The 16936-nt window shown below is 37.7% G+C and overlaps 1 protein-coding gene across 3 annotated transcripts in view; it reads left to right on the top strand.

Moving 5' to 3' along the window:
• Positions 1–16936, top strand: part of LOC126330069 (E3 SUMO-protein ligase RanBP2-like) — a 257136-nt gene that overhangs the window by 226437 nt on the left and 13763 nt on the right. For all 3 annotated transcript variants that reach the window (XM_049996317.1, XM_049996325.1, XM_049996329.1), the window contains 4 exons: positions 13078–13211; positions 13301–13520; positions 14480–14889; positions 14973–15098. In XM_049996317.1, the coding sequence (XP_049852274.1) occupies positions 13078–13211; positions 13301–13520; positions 14480–14889; positions 14973–15098 (890 nt within the window). The remainder of the gene's footprint in view (positions 1–13077; positions 13212–13300; positions 13521–14479; positions 14890–14972; positions 15099–16936) is intronic.

Below are 16936 nucleotides of genomic sequence, written 5' to 3'. Positions count from 1 at the left end.
ATGCAACATCTGAAATTCATGTGGGAAATTGATTCTACTTAGAAAAAGACAGGAAATTATGAAAGCCTAGATTTAAATGTCAACTGTTCATCGCCTGAAACATATATATATGAAAAATCAGAGATTCTTCTTTGGATAAAAATAGGTTGGGAAGGCATTGTATTGGGGAAGACAACGTAGTGCATTTAGTATTTTAGTGTTCAGCACTCAGTAACTGTTAAAGTGTGGTCCCACACTTGCGTTCAAGAGCTGCTAGGGCTGTTTTCCATTGCTACATTCACAATATTTACAAGGAACACAACTTGAGAAACATGAAAAAAAAAGTTTTACTGTCTTGTCTGTAAGGCCAGAACTGATTTTGATAGTCCGGAAAAGTATCAGTTGCCACACGATCAATTGGTCTGCAGTCTACATTAATTGTTCCTCTAAATGAGCTGTTTAGATTTTGTGAGCACAATGAAGTAAAGTTATCAGTATCCTCAAAATATTTTTATTAAAATGAGAGTATGATTTGTTTTTGGACATCAGTAAATGTTAAAGAGGAGAAGGGAAATATTGTCCAAGAAACGAAGTTAAAAAATCTTAACGCACACCAATTACTATGTAAGTGAAACTGTGTTGTTACACCCACCTGTCATGCTCATTGTGGAAATTGTTCAGAGCAGTAACTAGTTAAATGTTATTTCACTAATGTTTTGGGAACTTCATAGCTAGAGTACCTGCTAATGAGTAAAGACACATTCTTAATGCTCAACATAAAAATGACAAAAAAAAATTTCACCAGGTTTAATTAGTGAAGCCTTTACCACTGAAAGTGAGTGATCATAACAATTTTAAAATTAGTCTGATATGCATCTACATCTACATCTACATACATACCCCGCAATCCACCATAAGGTGCATGGTGGAGGGTACCTCGTACCACAACCAGCATCTTTTCTCCCTGTTCCACTCCCAAACAGAACGAGGGAAAAATGACTGCCGATATGGCTCTGTACGAGCCCTAATCTCTCATACCTTATCTTTGTGATCTTTCCATGAAATATTAGTTGGCGGCAGTAAAATTGTACTGCAGTCAGCCTCAAATGCTGGTTATCTAAATTTCCTCAGTAGCGATTGACGAAAAGAACGCCGCCTTTCCTCCAGAGACTCCCACCCGAGTTCCTGAAGCATTTCCGTAACACTCACATGATGATCAAAACTACCAGTAACAAATCTAGCAGCTCGCCTCTGAATTGCTTCTATGTCATCCCTCAATCCGACCTGATACGGATCGCAAACGCTCGAGCAGTACTCAAGAATAGGTCGTATTAGTGTTTTATAAGCGATCTCCTTTACAGATGAACCACATCTTCCCAAAATTCTACCAATGAACCAACAACGACTATCCGCCTTCCCCACAGCTGCCATTACATGCTTGTCCCACTTCATATCGCTCTGCAATGTTACGCCCACATATTTAATCAACGTGACTGTGTCAAGCACTACACTACTAATTGAGTATTCAAACATTACGGGATTCTTTTTCCTATTCATCTGCATTAATTTATATTTATCTATTTTAGAGTTAGCTGCCATTCTTTACACCAATCACAAATCCTGTCCAAGTCATCTTGTATCCTCCTACAGTCACTCAACGATGACACCTTCCCGTACACCACAGCATCATCAGCAAACAGCCGCACATTGCTATCCACCCTATCCGAAAGGTCATTTATGTAGATAGAAAACAACAACAGACCTACCACACTTCCCTGGTCCACTCCAGATGATACCCTCATTCCGATGAACACTCACCATCAAGGACAATGTACTGGGATCTATTACTTAAAAAGCTTTCGAGCCACTCGCATATTTGGGAACCAATCCCATATGCTCGTACCTTAGTTAGGAGTCTGCAGTGGGGCACAGAGTCAAATGCTTTCCGGAAGTCGAGGAATATGGCATCCGTCTGATACCCTTCATCCATGGTTCGCAAGATATCATGTGAGCAGGATATAGCACTGTTACCAAGCAGTTGGATTTTATTGAGTGCTTAAATATATAAGGACTTATATATGGCTAACACTCTCCTTCTCTTAAAGAAAAAAAAATTATGCTCATCAATTCATTAAAGGCAGTTAAAACATACTAATTAGTCCAGTTAATTTCTTTTCAGTCACTACACACACAATTACTTCAGCCTCATTAACAAACATTTTGCGTAGCATTTAGCAGTCTGACAACCCAACAAAATTAAAGTTCAAAAGCCAGAAGCAGAACTGGTAATTAGTTAACAAGAACAGGATTTCAAGCCCTGTAAGAATATAAAGGGCTCAGGTGGCAAGCCATTGCTAAGCAAAGAAGGGAAAGTTGAAAGGAATATGTTTAGGATTTGTATAGGAGTAACAAACTTAAAGAAAATATTATACAAAGCAAAATGGGGAAAGATTATGTGGGAGATACTCTGACAAGAGTTTGACTAACCCCTGAAAGAACTAAGCTGACCAAAGTTCCCTGGAGTAGGTGACATTCCTCTGAAGTGTTAATATTCTTGGGAGAGTCTTGATGAAACTTTCCCACCTGTTTTGTGAGTTATGTGAAAAGTTGAAATACTCAGACTTCAGAAAGAAAGACTTAATGCCAACTCCAAAGAAGGTAGATGCTGACAGGTGTGAATACTGCCAAAACATTGGTTTAGTAAGTCATAGTTGCCAAATGTTTACCTGGGGGAAGATAGGTTAAGGTTTTGGAGCTGTGTAGGAGCATGCATGACAATACTGACTTATCGTAGAAGATAGGCTGAAGGAAGGCGAATTGAAATTTATAGCATTTGCAGATTTAGAGAGCTATCGAAAATGTTTACTCGAATACACACTTTCAAAGTCTGAAAGTAACAGAAATAAAATACAGGATGCTTAAGGTTGCCCATAACATGGGCAGAAATGCAATTAAGATTCAAAGGAAGTGAAAGGGAAAAAATAGTAGAAAAGGGAGTGAGGTACAGGGTTGTACCTTACTCCCAATGTTGTTCAGTCTTTGTGTTGAGCAACCTATGAAGGAAACCAAGAAGAAATTTGGAAAGGAAATGAAAGTTGAAAGAGAGGAAAATGTGCTGATGACGCTGTAATTGTTAGAGGTACTAGAGGACTTTGAGGAACAGTTGAATGGAATGGATGAAATTATAAGATGAACGTCAACAAAAGTGACACCAAGGTAATGGAACGTAGTCAAATTAAACCAGGCAGTTGACAGTTCTGAAGGAATTAAAGGAGGAAAGAAGGTGTAAAAGTTCTGTATTCAGTGTCCTACAATACTCATGTAGTTGACAAACATTATTTGCATGTATAAAAATATAATATATAAAATGAAGCCACCCTATCCTTGTCTATGGATACAAATTTGTGCCATAAATTTTTTTTCTCCAATTACATTTGTTTTGTAGTCAAATTTGCTGTTATTTTTGCAAAATTACTTTTTTCTCCATGCCAAATTACTTGTTATTGTTTTCCACATTTGGTGCTATCTTTTTGCAAAATTTTGTCTATCTTTTTGCCCATTTTGGTGCTATTTGCCTGGTCACATGTGTGTTCAATACTGGGAGATGAACTGTCATTTCCAGATAATACATGAACCTCAGCCTTGGTGAGATCAGAAGTCCAAAAGTGCAGTTTTAACACTCAATAGCTATCAGTTATTGATATTTGTAAACTGATGTCCTCTGATTTATGAGATTTTTGTGGCTAAATTAAAAATGTTATGATCTCTCAAAAAATCTCACATTCCACATTATTCGTTAAAATCCCTGAAGTTCGTGTTATTTTTCGTGTTATTGTGACATTTTCCTGGCCATACTTACTAGTTATATGATCTACCCAACTAATTAGTATGAACAGACTGGGGCATTGTGCTCACAGACAGTGGTAGATAGTACACAAATCTATTAGCTGATTCTTAAAGTCCACAAGCATATTTTGGTATATAGTTAGCATGCTTCTGACACAATGGAAAAAAAATTTGGCAGTATTCTGTAGCACCACATTTCAAAAGGTTCCATTCCGTTCTTGTCTGAACTGTTATTAACTGTTCACATTTTACTTCTTCAAACAAATAGGTTCAGAAAGGAAGTCCTAAGACTTAAATTGATATTAGATGTTAGATAATTCCTCTTTTTCAAGAACCCCCTTTTTTTTTTCTTCTATTGCCAGTCTGCGTTTTATATCACCTGTACTTCAGCCATCATTTATTTTGCTACCCAAATGACAATACTGGTCTACTACTTTTACTCTAATAGAAGGGATTGGTTGATAGGACACATTCCAAGGCATGGAGACATTGTCAGTTTGGTAATGGAAGGAAGGGAAGACCATGAGGGTGGTAATAGAAGGAAACGAAGACTAGGAGGGGGACCGGGAATACTGGCACAGTGAGGCTTGAATACAGTAAGCAGGTGGAAATGTCTGTAGGATGCAGCAGGTGACTAGAGATCAAGAGGCTGCTGCACATGGGGAGCTGCATCAAACCAGAAGAAGAAGAAGAAGAAGAAGAAGAAGAAGAAAAAATGGGTGGTGGTGGTGGTGGTGGTGGTGGTGGTGGTGAAAAGATCACCATCACATAAATACAATAGTAGTGAGTGGAACTTCTGCATTGGATAATGTCAGTTAATTGTAACCTTCAAATGAAAGTATCTCGTGTTTTTAGTGACTTGAAGAACAAGCCTGTCAGAAATTGGAATCTCCGTATGTACAGAAATTAGTCTCACTTGATTGTGCTGCAGAGGGAGGTGCATACATTGGAACACGATACTAATTTCCATGTGGAAAGAGGGTCATATGTTTATTGATTAAAGCATTTCCAGTAGAGTCATACTTATGTTTCTCTTAATAGCATGCAAAGTGTTAATATCATATGGAAGTTTGACTGTTAAAAGATTGGCTTTTCCTTTTCTTAGTATCTGGTTTCTCTCATGTTCAAATTATGAGACTGCAACAGCTCTGACTGACTGACCAATATATCATTTACCACAATGCTTGCAAGTGGTATAATATATGTCACTCTATCCCAAAGAAAGCAGGTGTTAACAGATGTGAAAATTACCAAACTATCACTTTAATAAGTCACAGCTGCAAAATAATAACGCAAATTCTTTACAGACAAATGCAAAAACTGGTAGAAGCCGACCTCAGGGAAGAACAGTTTGGATTTCGTAGAAATGTTGGAACACGTGAGGCAATACTTGACCTTAAGGCTTATCTTAGAAGAAATATTAAGGAAAGGCAAACCTACATTTCTAGCATTTGTAGACTTAGAAAAAGCTTTTGACAATGTTGACTGGAATACTCTTTCAAATTCAAAAGGTGGCAGGGATAAAATACAGGGAGTGAAAGGCTATTTACAATTTGTACAGAAAGCAGATGGTGGTTATATGAGTCAAGGGCTAAGAAAGGGAAGAAGTGGTTGGGAAGGGAGTGAGACAGGGTTGTAGCCTCTCCCCAGTGTTATTCAATCTGTGTATTGAGCAAGCAGTAAAGGAAACAAAAGAAAAGTTCGGAGTAGATATTAAAATCCATGGAGAAGAAATAAAATCTTTAAGGTTCGCCGATGACACTGTAATTCTGTCAGAGACAGCAGAGGATTTGGAAGATCAGTTGAACGGGATGGCAGTGTCTTGAAAGGAGGATATAAGATGAACATCTGAGGATAATGGAATGTAGTCGAATTAAATCAGGTGATGCTGAGGGAATTAGATTAAGAATGAGACACTTAAAATAAATGAATTTTGCTATTTGGGGAGCAAAATAACTGATGATGGTCGCAGTAGAGAAGATATAAAATGTAGACTGGCAATGGCAAGGAAAGCGTTTCTAATGAAGAGAAATTTATTAACATTGAGTATTAATTTAAATGTAGGAAGCCGTTTCTGAAAGTATTTGTATGGAGCGTAGCCATCTGTGGAAGTGGTACATGGGCGATAACTAGTTTGGACAAGAAGAGAATAGAAGCTTTCGAAATGTGGTGCTACAGAAGAATGCTGAAGATTAGATGGGTAGATCATATAACTAATAGGGAGTGTTGAATAGGGTTGGGGAGAAAAGAAGTTTGTCGCACAACTTGACAAAAAGAAGGGACCGGTTGGTAGGACATGTTCTGAGGCATTAAGGGATCATAAATTTAGCATTAGAGGGCAGTGTGGAGGGTAGAAATCATAGAGGGAGACAAAGAGATGAATACACTAAGCAGATTCTGAAGAATGCAGGTTGCAGTAAGTACTGGGAGATGAAGAAGCTTGCACAGGATAGAGTGGCATGGAGAGCTGCATCAAACCAGTCTCGGGATTGAAGACCACCACAACAATAACATACGAATATTGTCAAGTAACAGCCTAGTAAGGCTACTAGACTGATAAGCAATACTCAATAACCATCAGCTACGTTCTTATTTCTTCTCCATGGATTTTAATACCTACTCCAAATGTTTCTTTTGTTTCCTTTACTGCTTGCTCAATATACAGATTGAATAACATCGGGGAGAGGCTACAACCTTGTCTCTCTCCCTTCCCAACCACTGCTTCCCTTTCATGTCCCTCGACTCTTATAACTGCCATTTGGTTTCTGTACAAATTGTAAATAGCCTTTCGCTCCCTGTATTTTATCCCTGCCACCTTTTGAATTTGAAAGAGAGTATTCCAGTCAACATTGTCAAAAGCTTTCTCTAAGTCTACAAATGCTAAAAACATAGGTTTGCCTTTCCTTAATCTATTTTCTAAGATAAGTCGTAAGGTCAGTATTGCCTCACGTGTTCAAATATTTCTACGGAATCCAAACTGATCTTCCCCGAGGTCGGCTTCTACCAGTTTTTCCATTCATCTGTAAAGAATTTGTGTTAGTATTTTGCAGGTGTGAATTATTAAACTGATAGTTCGGTAATTTTCACATCTGTCAATGCCTGCTTTTTTTGGGATTGGAATAATTATATTCTTCTTGAAGTCTGAGGGTATTTCGCCTGTCTCATACATCTTGCACACCAGATGGTAGAGTTTTGTAAGGACTGGCTCTCCCGAGGCCGTCAGTAGTTCCAATGGAATGTTGTCTACTCCGGGGGCCTTGTTTCGACTCAGGTCTTTCAGTGCTCTGTCAAACTCTTCACGCAGTATCGTATCTCCCACTTCATATTCATCTACATCCTCTTCCATTTCCATAATATTGTCCTCAAGTACATCGCCCCTGTATAGACCCTCTATATGCTCCTTCCACCTTTCTGCTTTCCCTTGTTTGCTTAGAACTGGGTTTCCATCTGAGCTCTGATATTCGTAGAAGTGGTTCTCTTTTCTCCAAAGGTCTCTTTAATTTTCCTGTAGGCAGTATCTGTCTTACCCCTAGTGAGATAAGCCTCCACATCCTTACATTTGTCCTCTAGCCATCCCTGTTTAGCCATTTTGCATTTCCTGTCAATCTTATTTTTGAGGCATTTGTATGCCTCTTTGCCGGCTTTGTTTACTGCATTTTTATATTCGTATAAGAGTGGCATTGTTCATCACATAGTTGTTTAGTAATTGGTGCAGCGTTGTGAAAATGCCCGTCAGATCAACATGGCAAGGACTAAAAAGAGCAGTGTCGTGCATCAAGGGTGACCCCTTTTTTGTAAATTTTTAGAGTTATTTGGCAGATTTAATTGTAGAAAAGTAAATTAGACGTGCAAAGAATTGCCACCTTGATCCTCAGTTCAGAAATGTACCTCCAGAAAATAAACGTGATTTGCAGCACTAGCAGTCGTTTGTCTTTGAACATGATGAATTACATTGTTTGTTGTCACTTGAATCTAAGCATGTAAAGGTTTGTTTAGTGTTAATTCAGAAAAGAAATGTCTCACAGAATGTGTAAATAGTGCAAACTCTTTTTGTTTTATATGTGGAGAGAGAAATTTGTAAAAATTGAAGCTGAATTCCTTCGTAAAAGAGTAGTACAAACTTTATTGCTATCTTCACAGGAGAATGGACAAAAATGGGGAAACATCAAAAAGACAACATGTTACCAAGCCTAATACGATGTAGGAAAGTTGTGGCATTTAAAATAGGTCCCAGTCACCTGGTAATACAGGTCCTGTGTGAGTTTTTAAGGAAATCTTACACCATTCTTCCTGCAAAATAATGGCACTTCTTCTTGAATTGAAACACAATGTGAAATGGACCTGATTAGTCAAAATGATCACAGGTCATTACCAAACCCCCCATGTTTCACCTTTGGGATGTAAACTTGGCCAGAAGTGGGAAACAGTGTGCAGCAAGATGATATCCAACCAAATGACTTCCTTTCATTGCTCCAGTGTCCAGGTTTAATGGCTTCAGCACCATGTGTGTGGTCCCCCCTCCCCTCCTCTCCTCTATGGGCAGATGTTGTTTTGGTGCTGACAGGATTCGCAAGTTCGATGTTCAGGCCTGCAGTGACTTTTGCAGCTGTCATCCTTTCATTTTTCATCACAACTTTCTTTAACAGCCATCTTTCACCACTTACTTTTGTTCACGTGGTACATAGTAGATGATGTTTCCTGCTTTCGTAGTGTGTGGTATATATATTCGAATGGTGCCACTTGATGTGCCAAACAGTTTGGCTATCTTGGTTACGGAAGCGCCCACCATACGAGCATCAACAATTTGCCCACATTCAAATTCACTTAGCTCCGACATAATGCATCCAGAGCTATGCAAAATACTGTTGTGGCCACAACTGATACTTGCAATGTATTAAGTACGTTGCACAAACAATTGCTTGTGGTTAAATTCAACAGCACAATCTGCAGGCTTGGCTAGCATCTGCCTGTATATTCAAACATGCATTTCTCATGGTATTTTCATATTTTTTCCAACCCCTATGCATACACCTTAAGCCACAATATAACGCACCACAGAGGGATCTTCTACAACAGCTAGTCACCTGTTTCGTAATCCATTTGTTAATGGAACAAAGTAGGAGCTACCATATTGCACTTGTCAATGGAACAATATAGGATCTACCATATATGCTTCCACATGATCCCTGCTTTCTCTTACAGTTTGTTTACTGTCATGTGTTGCGATGTATGTTGCTGGCAGTAGAATTGTTCTCCAGTGTGTCACACAAGTGCTGGTTATCTAAACTTTATAAATTGTGTTTTTCAAACAGATTATCTTCCCTCCATGGATTCCCATTTGGGTTCAGAGAACATTTCTGTGGTACTCGCATGTGGATCAAACCTGCTCGTAACAAATCTAGCAGCCCCCCTCTTAATTGCATAGATGCCTTCATTTAAACTGACCTGATGTGGATCCCAAACACTCGAGCAGGACTCGGGAATGGATTGCACACATGTTGTGTACACAGTCTCCTATACAGATGAACTACACTTCCCTAAAATTTTCCCAGTAAACTGAAATTGACTGTTTGCTTTCTGTAGAACCAGTCTTACATTCTTGTTCCATTTCTTATCGCTTTACAACATTATACCTATATATTTAATCATAATTACTGTGTCAAACAGCTTACCATTAATATTGTAATTCTAACATTACAGAACATTTTTTCCTACTCTTCTGCATTAACTTACATTATTCCATGTTTAGAGCAAGCTGTTGTTCATCACTCCAAATAGAAATTACTTTAGTCATCGTATATTGTCCTACATTCTCTCAGTGGGGAAGCATTCCTGTGCACTACAGTGTCGTCATCAGACGATAGCAGGTGGCTGCTCACCCGATCCCTCATATTATTTATGTACATAGAGAGCAAGATCAATCCTGTTGCACTTTCATGGAGCACCTATGGTGATAACTTTCTCTGCAATCAGCACTTGCCATCTAAGACATTTTTTTGTGTTTAATACACAAAAAAATCTTTGAGCTACTCACATACATAAGAACCTATTCTATATGTTCTGAACTTCGTTATGTCTGCAGTGAGCATTGTTTCACACACATTCCAGTCATCCAGAAATAAAAAGAATCTGCTAGTTACCCTTCATCCATGATTTGAAGTGTAACGTGTGAGTGAAGGGGAATCTATGCATGAGTGATGTTTACTAAATGTGTGCTGATTATTTGTGGAGAGGTGTTCTTAATGTCTGAAGGTAATACATTGTTTTTAAAATTAAACTATGCTCAAGAATTCTGCAGCAAAGTGATGTTGAGGGTATTGGTCTGTTCTTTTGTGGGCCTTTTCTTTTTAAAGTGTAAGTTTGGCAACTGGGACAAGAATTCCCCCCACCCCACAATCTCACCACCACCACATATGCTGTTAAATATGTACTACACACCTGGTTGAAAGGATAATGGTATATATCCTTAGCGGTTTTGACAGTTTGGAAGGAATCAGCAGACCACAATGTGGCACGACACGTCTACAAAAATCAATATAATCACCTTGACAAGGAAAGCTGTGCAGTAGCCTAATTTACTGTCTGCTATAAGGGCTGTGTGGTATAGTGAAGAATTGCCAATACCAGTGCCTCGTGAAAACATGACAGGGAGTGAAGACAAATTAAGTGACAAACACAAGATAGCAAAGGAGATATGCATGCCAACCCAGCATTTAAAGCTCACTGAGAATCAAATTAGTCACTCCCCCCCTCAAGGTGATCTCAGTGATCATGTTCACGATTTGAATTTGTAGAAGCAACAGGCTGCACTTCTAGCTTTACAATTAAAAGAACAGAATCTTGTTCTTGGGAATTCAAAACTGAATGTTTATCATGAACACTATGCTGCTTTTGCTGAACGTTTCTCAAATAAAGATAACACAGTTTTTAGGACTCAGTAGCAGTATCAGTATCATAGGTTTGGTCCTTCTCTTAATACCCCTTCTTCTCAAGAACAAGTAAAGTTACAAAGTTGAAATTAAAAGCAATTACTGAGGTTGATGATCCTTTGGTGATGTAAAAAACTTAAGGTTTTAAGTAATTGCAGTCAAAAGATACTCGTAGACTCACTCATCAGAACCTGTTGATGAACTATCTATATACATGATTAAGTTTGTACAAAACTTGAGTCCCACCTGCACTTGGTTGTTGTTGTTGTTGTTGTTGTTGTCGTTGTCATTATATAAATGATATTGAATCTGTTTGAGAATCTTGGCCTTGATTTCCATGAAAAAAGAAAAAAAATAAAGTTCCTTTTTTGTTCAGATTGCTCATACACTTAATTTAAGAGACACTTGAGAACTTCAAACTGCTACTCACATTTAACCAGTATGGATAACCATTATGGAGATACAGATGGTATATACATAGATATCACAAGGTAATTGCAATTCTTCTCAGCACGTTCCTGGGGTACAAAGTGTTGGAGCTTTTTATGTGAGTGGACAGCAGAAAAAGGGGGAAGGCATTTTTGGAATGAACTTCTGCTTGGTCAGATGTAAGTGGAGAACATTCCTTTTGTTGATTCAAAGCAATGGACAAAACTTTACATAGATCATGTACTTGCAAACAAGGTTTCTAAGAATCAATAAAGCGAAAATAAAGAAAAGACATTTGTGTGATCGCAAATTAGGGCATCCATTTCTGAGGGACATTTCCCTGATTTGTGGGGTTATATTTGAAAAATGACTTGGCTATTATGACAAATGTCTGCAAGAAATTTTTGGCAACTATAAGTCAGAGAACTATTGCAATACTGCACATAAGTGGCTGATGTCATATTACCTTATTGGAGGTAACATGACACTTAAACCACATTTCTGAATGATCATTTGGATTTCTTCCTGAATTAACTTGTCACTGTTAGTGATGAAGCTGTTGCATGCTTCCACCAGGACATTTCTCAAATGTGACCAGTGGAGTAGCGCAATGTTGCTGAATACTGCTGTTCTTCATGAAGTGGCTTTTCTGAGCCAAAATATCTCACGATATTGGTACAGAAATATTTTTAGTATGCAAGTCTTGCTGCAGCAGTTTGTCATTATTCTAGATACATATAATGCTAGGGATACTGTTAATATTTATAAAAACCATTATTACATGAAGACTGAAGCCAATACAGAAATTCTGAAATTATGTCTGGATTTAGGGGAAAATTACATTTCAGAAACTATTCTTGTAACTGGAAATAATTTTTTATTTTTGTTTTTCTTTCTTCTTTCCTAATCAGTGTTATACATACTTTAGTCTCTCCCCCTTTTGGACCTCCATTTGTGGTGCACATGGTACCTAAATAACATCTAAAGACATGGGAAGAATTAGCCAGCCTCCCCATACATACCCTGTAGACTGTAAATGAGCATATAAATTTATCATCAGACGATAATAAGCATGGTTTGCGCAAAAGCTGTACAGTCCATAATGATAGTTTTTGCTTACCTGGTAGTGTATATTGTACACTCAGTCCAAGCAGGCTCTTTGTGATGTGGCTAATGGAAGCAGCTGAAAATCAAATGACTTGGCAGGGTTTTGGTGGTGATTTGGGCAGCCGTATTGTAGTATCCCATGAAGCCATGATTTCTCTGCGAAGTCACATTACTGCCAAGGCTTACGTGATGGTTTTGGCTTATCAGGTCCATACTATGGTACAGTGTTTGTTTCCCAGCGGTGTGATGCTGTGTTCCAAGGTGACAGGGTCTCTGTTCACATAGCTTACATAGTGCAGGTCTGGTTTTGCGAGTACAGAGTTGAATTGTTGCATCTTTTCAGCTAATCTCAGTATTATTGAGACTTTGTTGCCCACTTTGGAGAGAAAGGCATGTCATCACCATCCATCTCCATCATTGTTACGTAAACTTGTCAGTATTTTGTAGGAAGAATGGTATAAGATTCCCTTGAAAACCATACACAACCTGTATTTATGCATTCTGTAGTTCATTCACGATGACTCTCTTTATTGTATTCATGTAGTAACTACCGACTCCCCAATTTTCTGTGTTAAACAGCTGTTTGCCTGACATAGCTGAGGCAGCAACTATTGTGTTAAATTTTTTATTAATTTGTTTTGAACAGTTATCTTGTTCTTATAAATTGTTACTCTATGTTATGGTAACTTAAAATTTCATTCTTGTTTTGTTTTTATTCTATTTATTGATGTAGTTTCATTCAAAATGAGTACGTGAGGATGTGTAATTAAATATTTTTCTCATCTAGAGTTTGCATCTCGGGCAACATTGTTTAGATTTGATGAAGCACTTAAACAGTGGAAGGAACGTGGAGTTGGTGATATGAAAATACTGTTTCATCCTATTAACCATACATACAGACTACTTTTAAGAAGAGAAAAGGTAAATTTAGGATATCGTGAAGTAAATAATGGTTTCATTGCTTCATCAGTAATAAACATGTTAATTTGTGACTTTTTGCCACTCCTTAGATCCACAAAGTTGTGTGCAATCATCTAATAACAGCAGATTTTTCATTGAAGCCTTTCTCAAAGTCTGAGAGAGCGTGGTTATGGGCTGCCCACAATTTTGCAGATAATGAAGGAGAATTGGAAAAACTTGCTGTGTCTTTCAAGAAAGAGGAAACTGCCAAAGAATTCTATGACAAAGTCACTGAATGTGTAGAGGATGTAAAAACATTTATCAGAAGAGGTATAATTTCCTAATGTTTGTGAACTTATTTCATAGTCTCAAAACTGTACTCAAACATTTTTTAGTCTGTATAAATAAGTACCACACACACACACACACACACACACACACACACACACACACACACACACACAGAGAGAGAGAGAGAGAGAGAGAGAGAGAGAGAGAGAGAGAGAGAGAGAGTGAGTGAGTGTTCATTAGTTGGATGTGATGCAATATTTAAAAGTTCATCGTGGTTGCTAGATAAACTTTTGTATATGAGAGCAGTGATCACACAACCCTACTTCCAGAAATTCATATTAAAGGTGCTGTAGCTGTTATTAACATTTCCCAGTCACCTGATCAAGCTCTGGAATAATATTAGGTAGTAACCTCTGTTACGATCTAGAAATCACTCAGACATGAAAATTGTCTATTTCACCTGTTATGACTCAGATGTTGAATTGAGAAAAGACTGTTATTCAATCTAAATTTGAGACAGGAGGAATGTGTTAATATCGGGTGGAGCTGTTAATATATAAAATAATATTGTAGAGGGACTTAGGCCCAAAATAGTCCCATGGAAGAAATTTATAAAAAAATATTTCAAAGCTTATTACTGTAACAGTTATGCTCTTCATTATGCATTGTAAAGAATGGTGTTTACATTTTTCTACACGTTATTCCATTTCCTTGTGTTGTATGTCTTCTTCCTCGAGCATTACATTTACTTCAGTATTCAGAGCTATAGTAGACTTACAAAATTTGTAAATGATTTATCAGTGTCTAATGTAAACTCCCATGTCCAACAAGAAATTTTTATTCAGACACTATTAATGTGTAAGTATGATAAACTACTAAAGTAGATTTTGCATGCTGTTAATTACAGTTGATAATGAACTATGCTGCTGTTTCTTTCTCCCTTTCCTCCTCTTCTTCTCTGTTCTAATCAGTGTTTCATATTCATCCATTACAATCAGAAATTACCAGCACCTCCTCAACAGATAGACAGTATGAGGATAGTGAAGAATCTATAGACGACGACGACGATGATGATGACGATGAGGATGATGATGGTGATGACGATGATGATGGTGATGACGGTGATGATGGTGATGAGGGGGAGGATGATGCAGATGATGATGATGATGATGATGACGACAGTGTCCATAATTATAGTATTAAGGATGCTAATGCAGAAGAAAGTACTGTATTTGACAAGAGAGCAACACTTACAATAAAGGATGGTAATCAGTGGAAAACTTTAGGCCTTGGTGACCTGAAGATACAGTACAATAAAGCAAAGCAGATTGCACAGATTATTTTGTTAAAAGATGGAAGTACTGAAACATTGTGTAACATGATAATTAGCAAACAAATTAATGTAGAGGTAATCACTATTTGTTATTTCACATAACATTCTTCTGTATTTTACAGATGTTGAAAATATTAAGTTTTTTATGTGAATTTCAGGTGAAGAAAAGGGATTGTGAATGGACTGGCATCGACAGTTGTATAGAACCTGGCATATGTAAAACATTGTGTGCTAAGTTCAGTTCAGAGACTGCAGCCCATGAATTTGCAAACAAAATTTCCCAGGTAATTAAAATATGGGTTGCTGTCTGGTTGTGACTGCAGCCTCCTTTTGTGTTAGGTCTTACATTAAGAAAGTTGAAACTGAAAACAATAATCATCTAATTGGAACATTCAATAATGACTAAAACCAAACAACTGGTACTTCTGGATCAGGTTTCTACATCAGAGATCATGTTAATAAATAAAGATGAAATTATACTGTAGCATTTAGGACATTGTCACTGTGGAAGAAAAGAAAACTGAAAGATGAAGGAATGTTGTTTCTTGGGAGGGATACATTGGGTGGTTGGGACAAAATTTCTCCATACTATTTGAATGGAGAGAGACCGATAGAAAGCAGTGGATAATTCAGTAGGAATTTCTTAGTAATGCAGATGCAGACATAGTCACACAATGGAAGGTAGCAGCTCATATTACGAGACTGGTGATTCCTCAGTCTATGCTGTTACTTTGGGAAAAACCTATCAGTAATGAGAAAAAGTGAGTGTGTTGAAATCATGCTGATGTATGCTCAGCACAAGACATTGACTGAATTAATACAGGGTGCCTGAAATTTCACTCACCAAACTTCTCCCTGTATGGTGTGTTATTGGATTTTCAAACAAAAAAATATTCCTTGTAATGATGTCATGTGATCCATCTTTTGTGAGGAAAGCTTTGATGATAAAGTACATAATGTGCTAGAACAGTGGAGAAGTGTGCTTTAATTTTCTCTCCCATCTTAAAACCTTTTCTGTAATAATCTATTGTAGCAGAAGTTCTAGTTTGTTTCTACTGGCACTAGAGTGCGATTCCAATTATTTTCAGAGGATGTATTATTTGTTCGCTAGTATAACTGAATTGCACTACTCATGAACTAACTGGCATTTACATTTCTTTCAATCAGTACTTCTACATGGTTAACTTAACAAAAATGTGGCATGAATGATGTTCAACACAAAACAGTATTGTCCATTCCATGACTTTCTCCACGGCATCTTCCTCTAAGGACTTGTCCTACGTGAGCGACAGAAGTGAGCGATAGCAAGCAACTTCTGGATATGCAACACTCCAGCTACAGGCATCAACATTGGGCGGAAACTTGTGTCCTGCATGCGAGCGACCATGTCGTGCTACAAATTGGCTGCTTAGAGCCAACTAGCTGTTTCTATGAAACAGTGTCCTTAACCTGTAGGATCCTGTAGCTGGAGGATAAGGCTACAGAGTTAGGTTTACTTTAGAAAATGAAGCAGAAAGGAATGCTGTGCATGAAATTCGCAAAGGGAGCAATCTCCATGGAGAATTTCATAAGTTTCACCAACTAAGCAGCTCACAAGCCAAATTCTTCGAATACACTTGAATGAGCAGAGGAGCATTCAACTATCTCATCAATAAATTAAATACGAATGTTTTCATTTGTGATCAAGAACTTTTAACAGCCAATAAGTGTGGAGGTGTGACTATTAAATGACTGACTACGCTATATACAAACATAAGTACACACACTGACGCTATTGAGTCACAGTGATCTGTGGTGTAGGAGTAGCGTATTCCATTTGCAATTACATTTGGGGGAAAGAACCTGGGTTTGATTCTGGGCCGTTCTTACATTTTTACTGACTCAGTTATGATTCTGTATACTAAGTTTTATGTAGACTGTTTACACTGCATTGCCAAGTATACTTTTAAGGTCTTGCCAAAGAACTTTATCTTCACACCTACCACAGTATGTCACACACATTTAATTCCTAATAAATTTCAATGAACCATGAAATTTTACAGATATTTGATGTTGCGAACGTAATTCATGAGCAGTTAGTGTTAAGGTCAAGCGTTTCAATTCCTCAAGTCAAATGTTTTGT

This window comes from Schistocerca gregaria, chromosome 2, assembly GCF_023897955.1.
Source record: "Schistocerca gregaria isolate iqSchGreg1 chromosome 2, iqSchGreg1.2, whole genome shotgun sequence".
Classification (NCBI taxonomy): domain Eukaryota; kingdom Metazoa; phylum Arthropoda; class Insecta; order Orthoptera; family Acrididae; genus Schistocerca; species Schistocerca gregaria.
The sequence above is the reverse complement of the archived record's forward strand: the minus strand, read 5'-3'. Positions and strand labels throughout refer to the sequence as shown.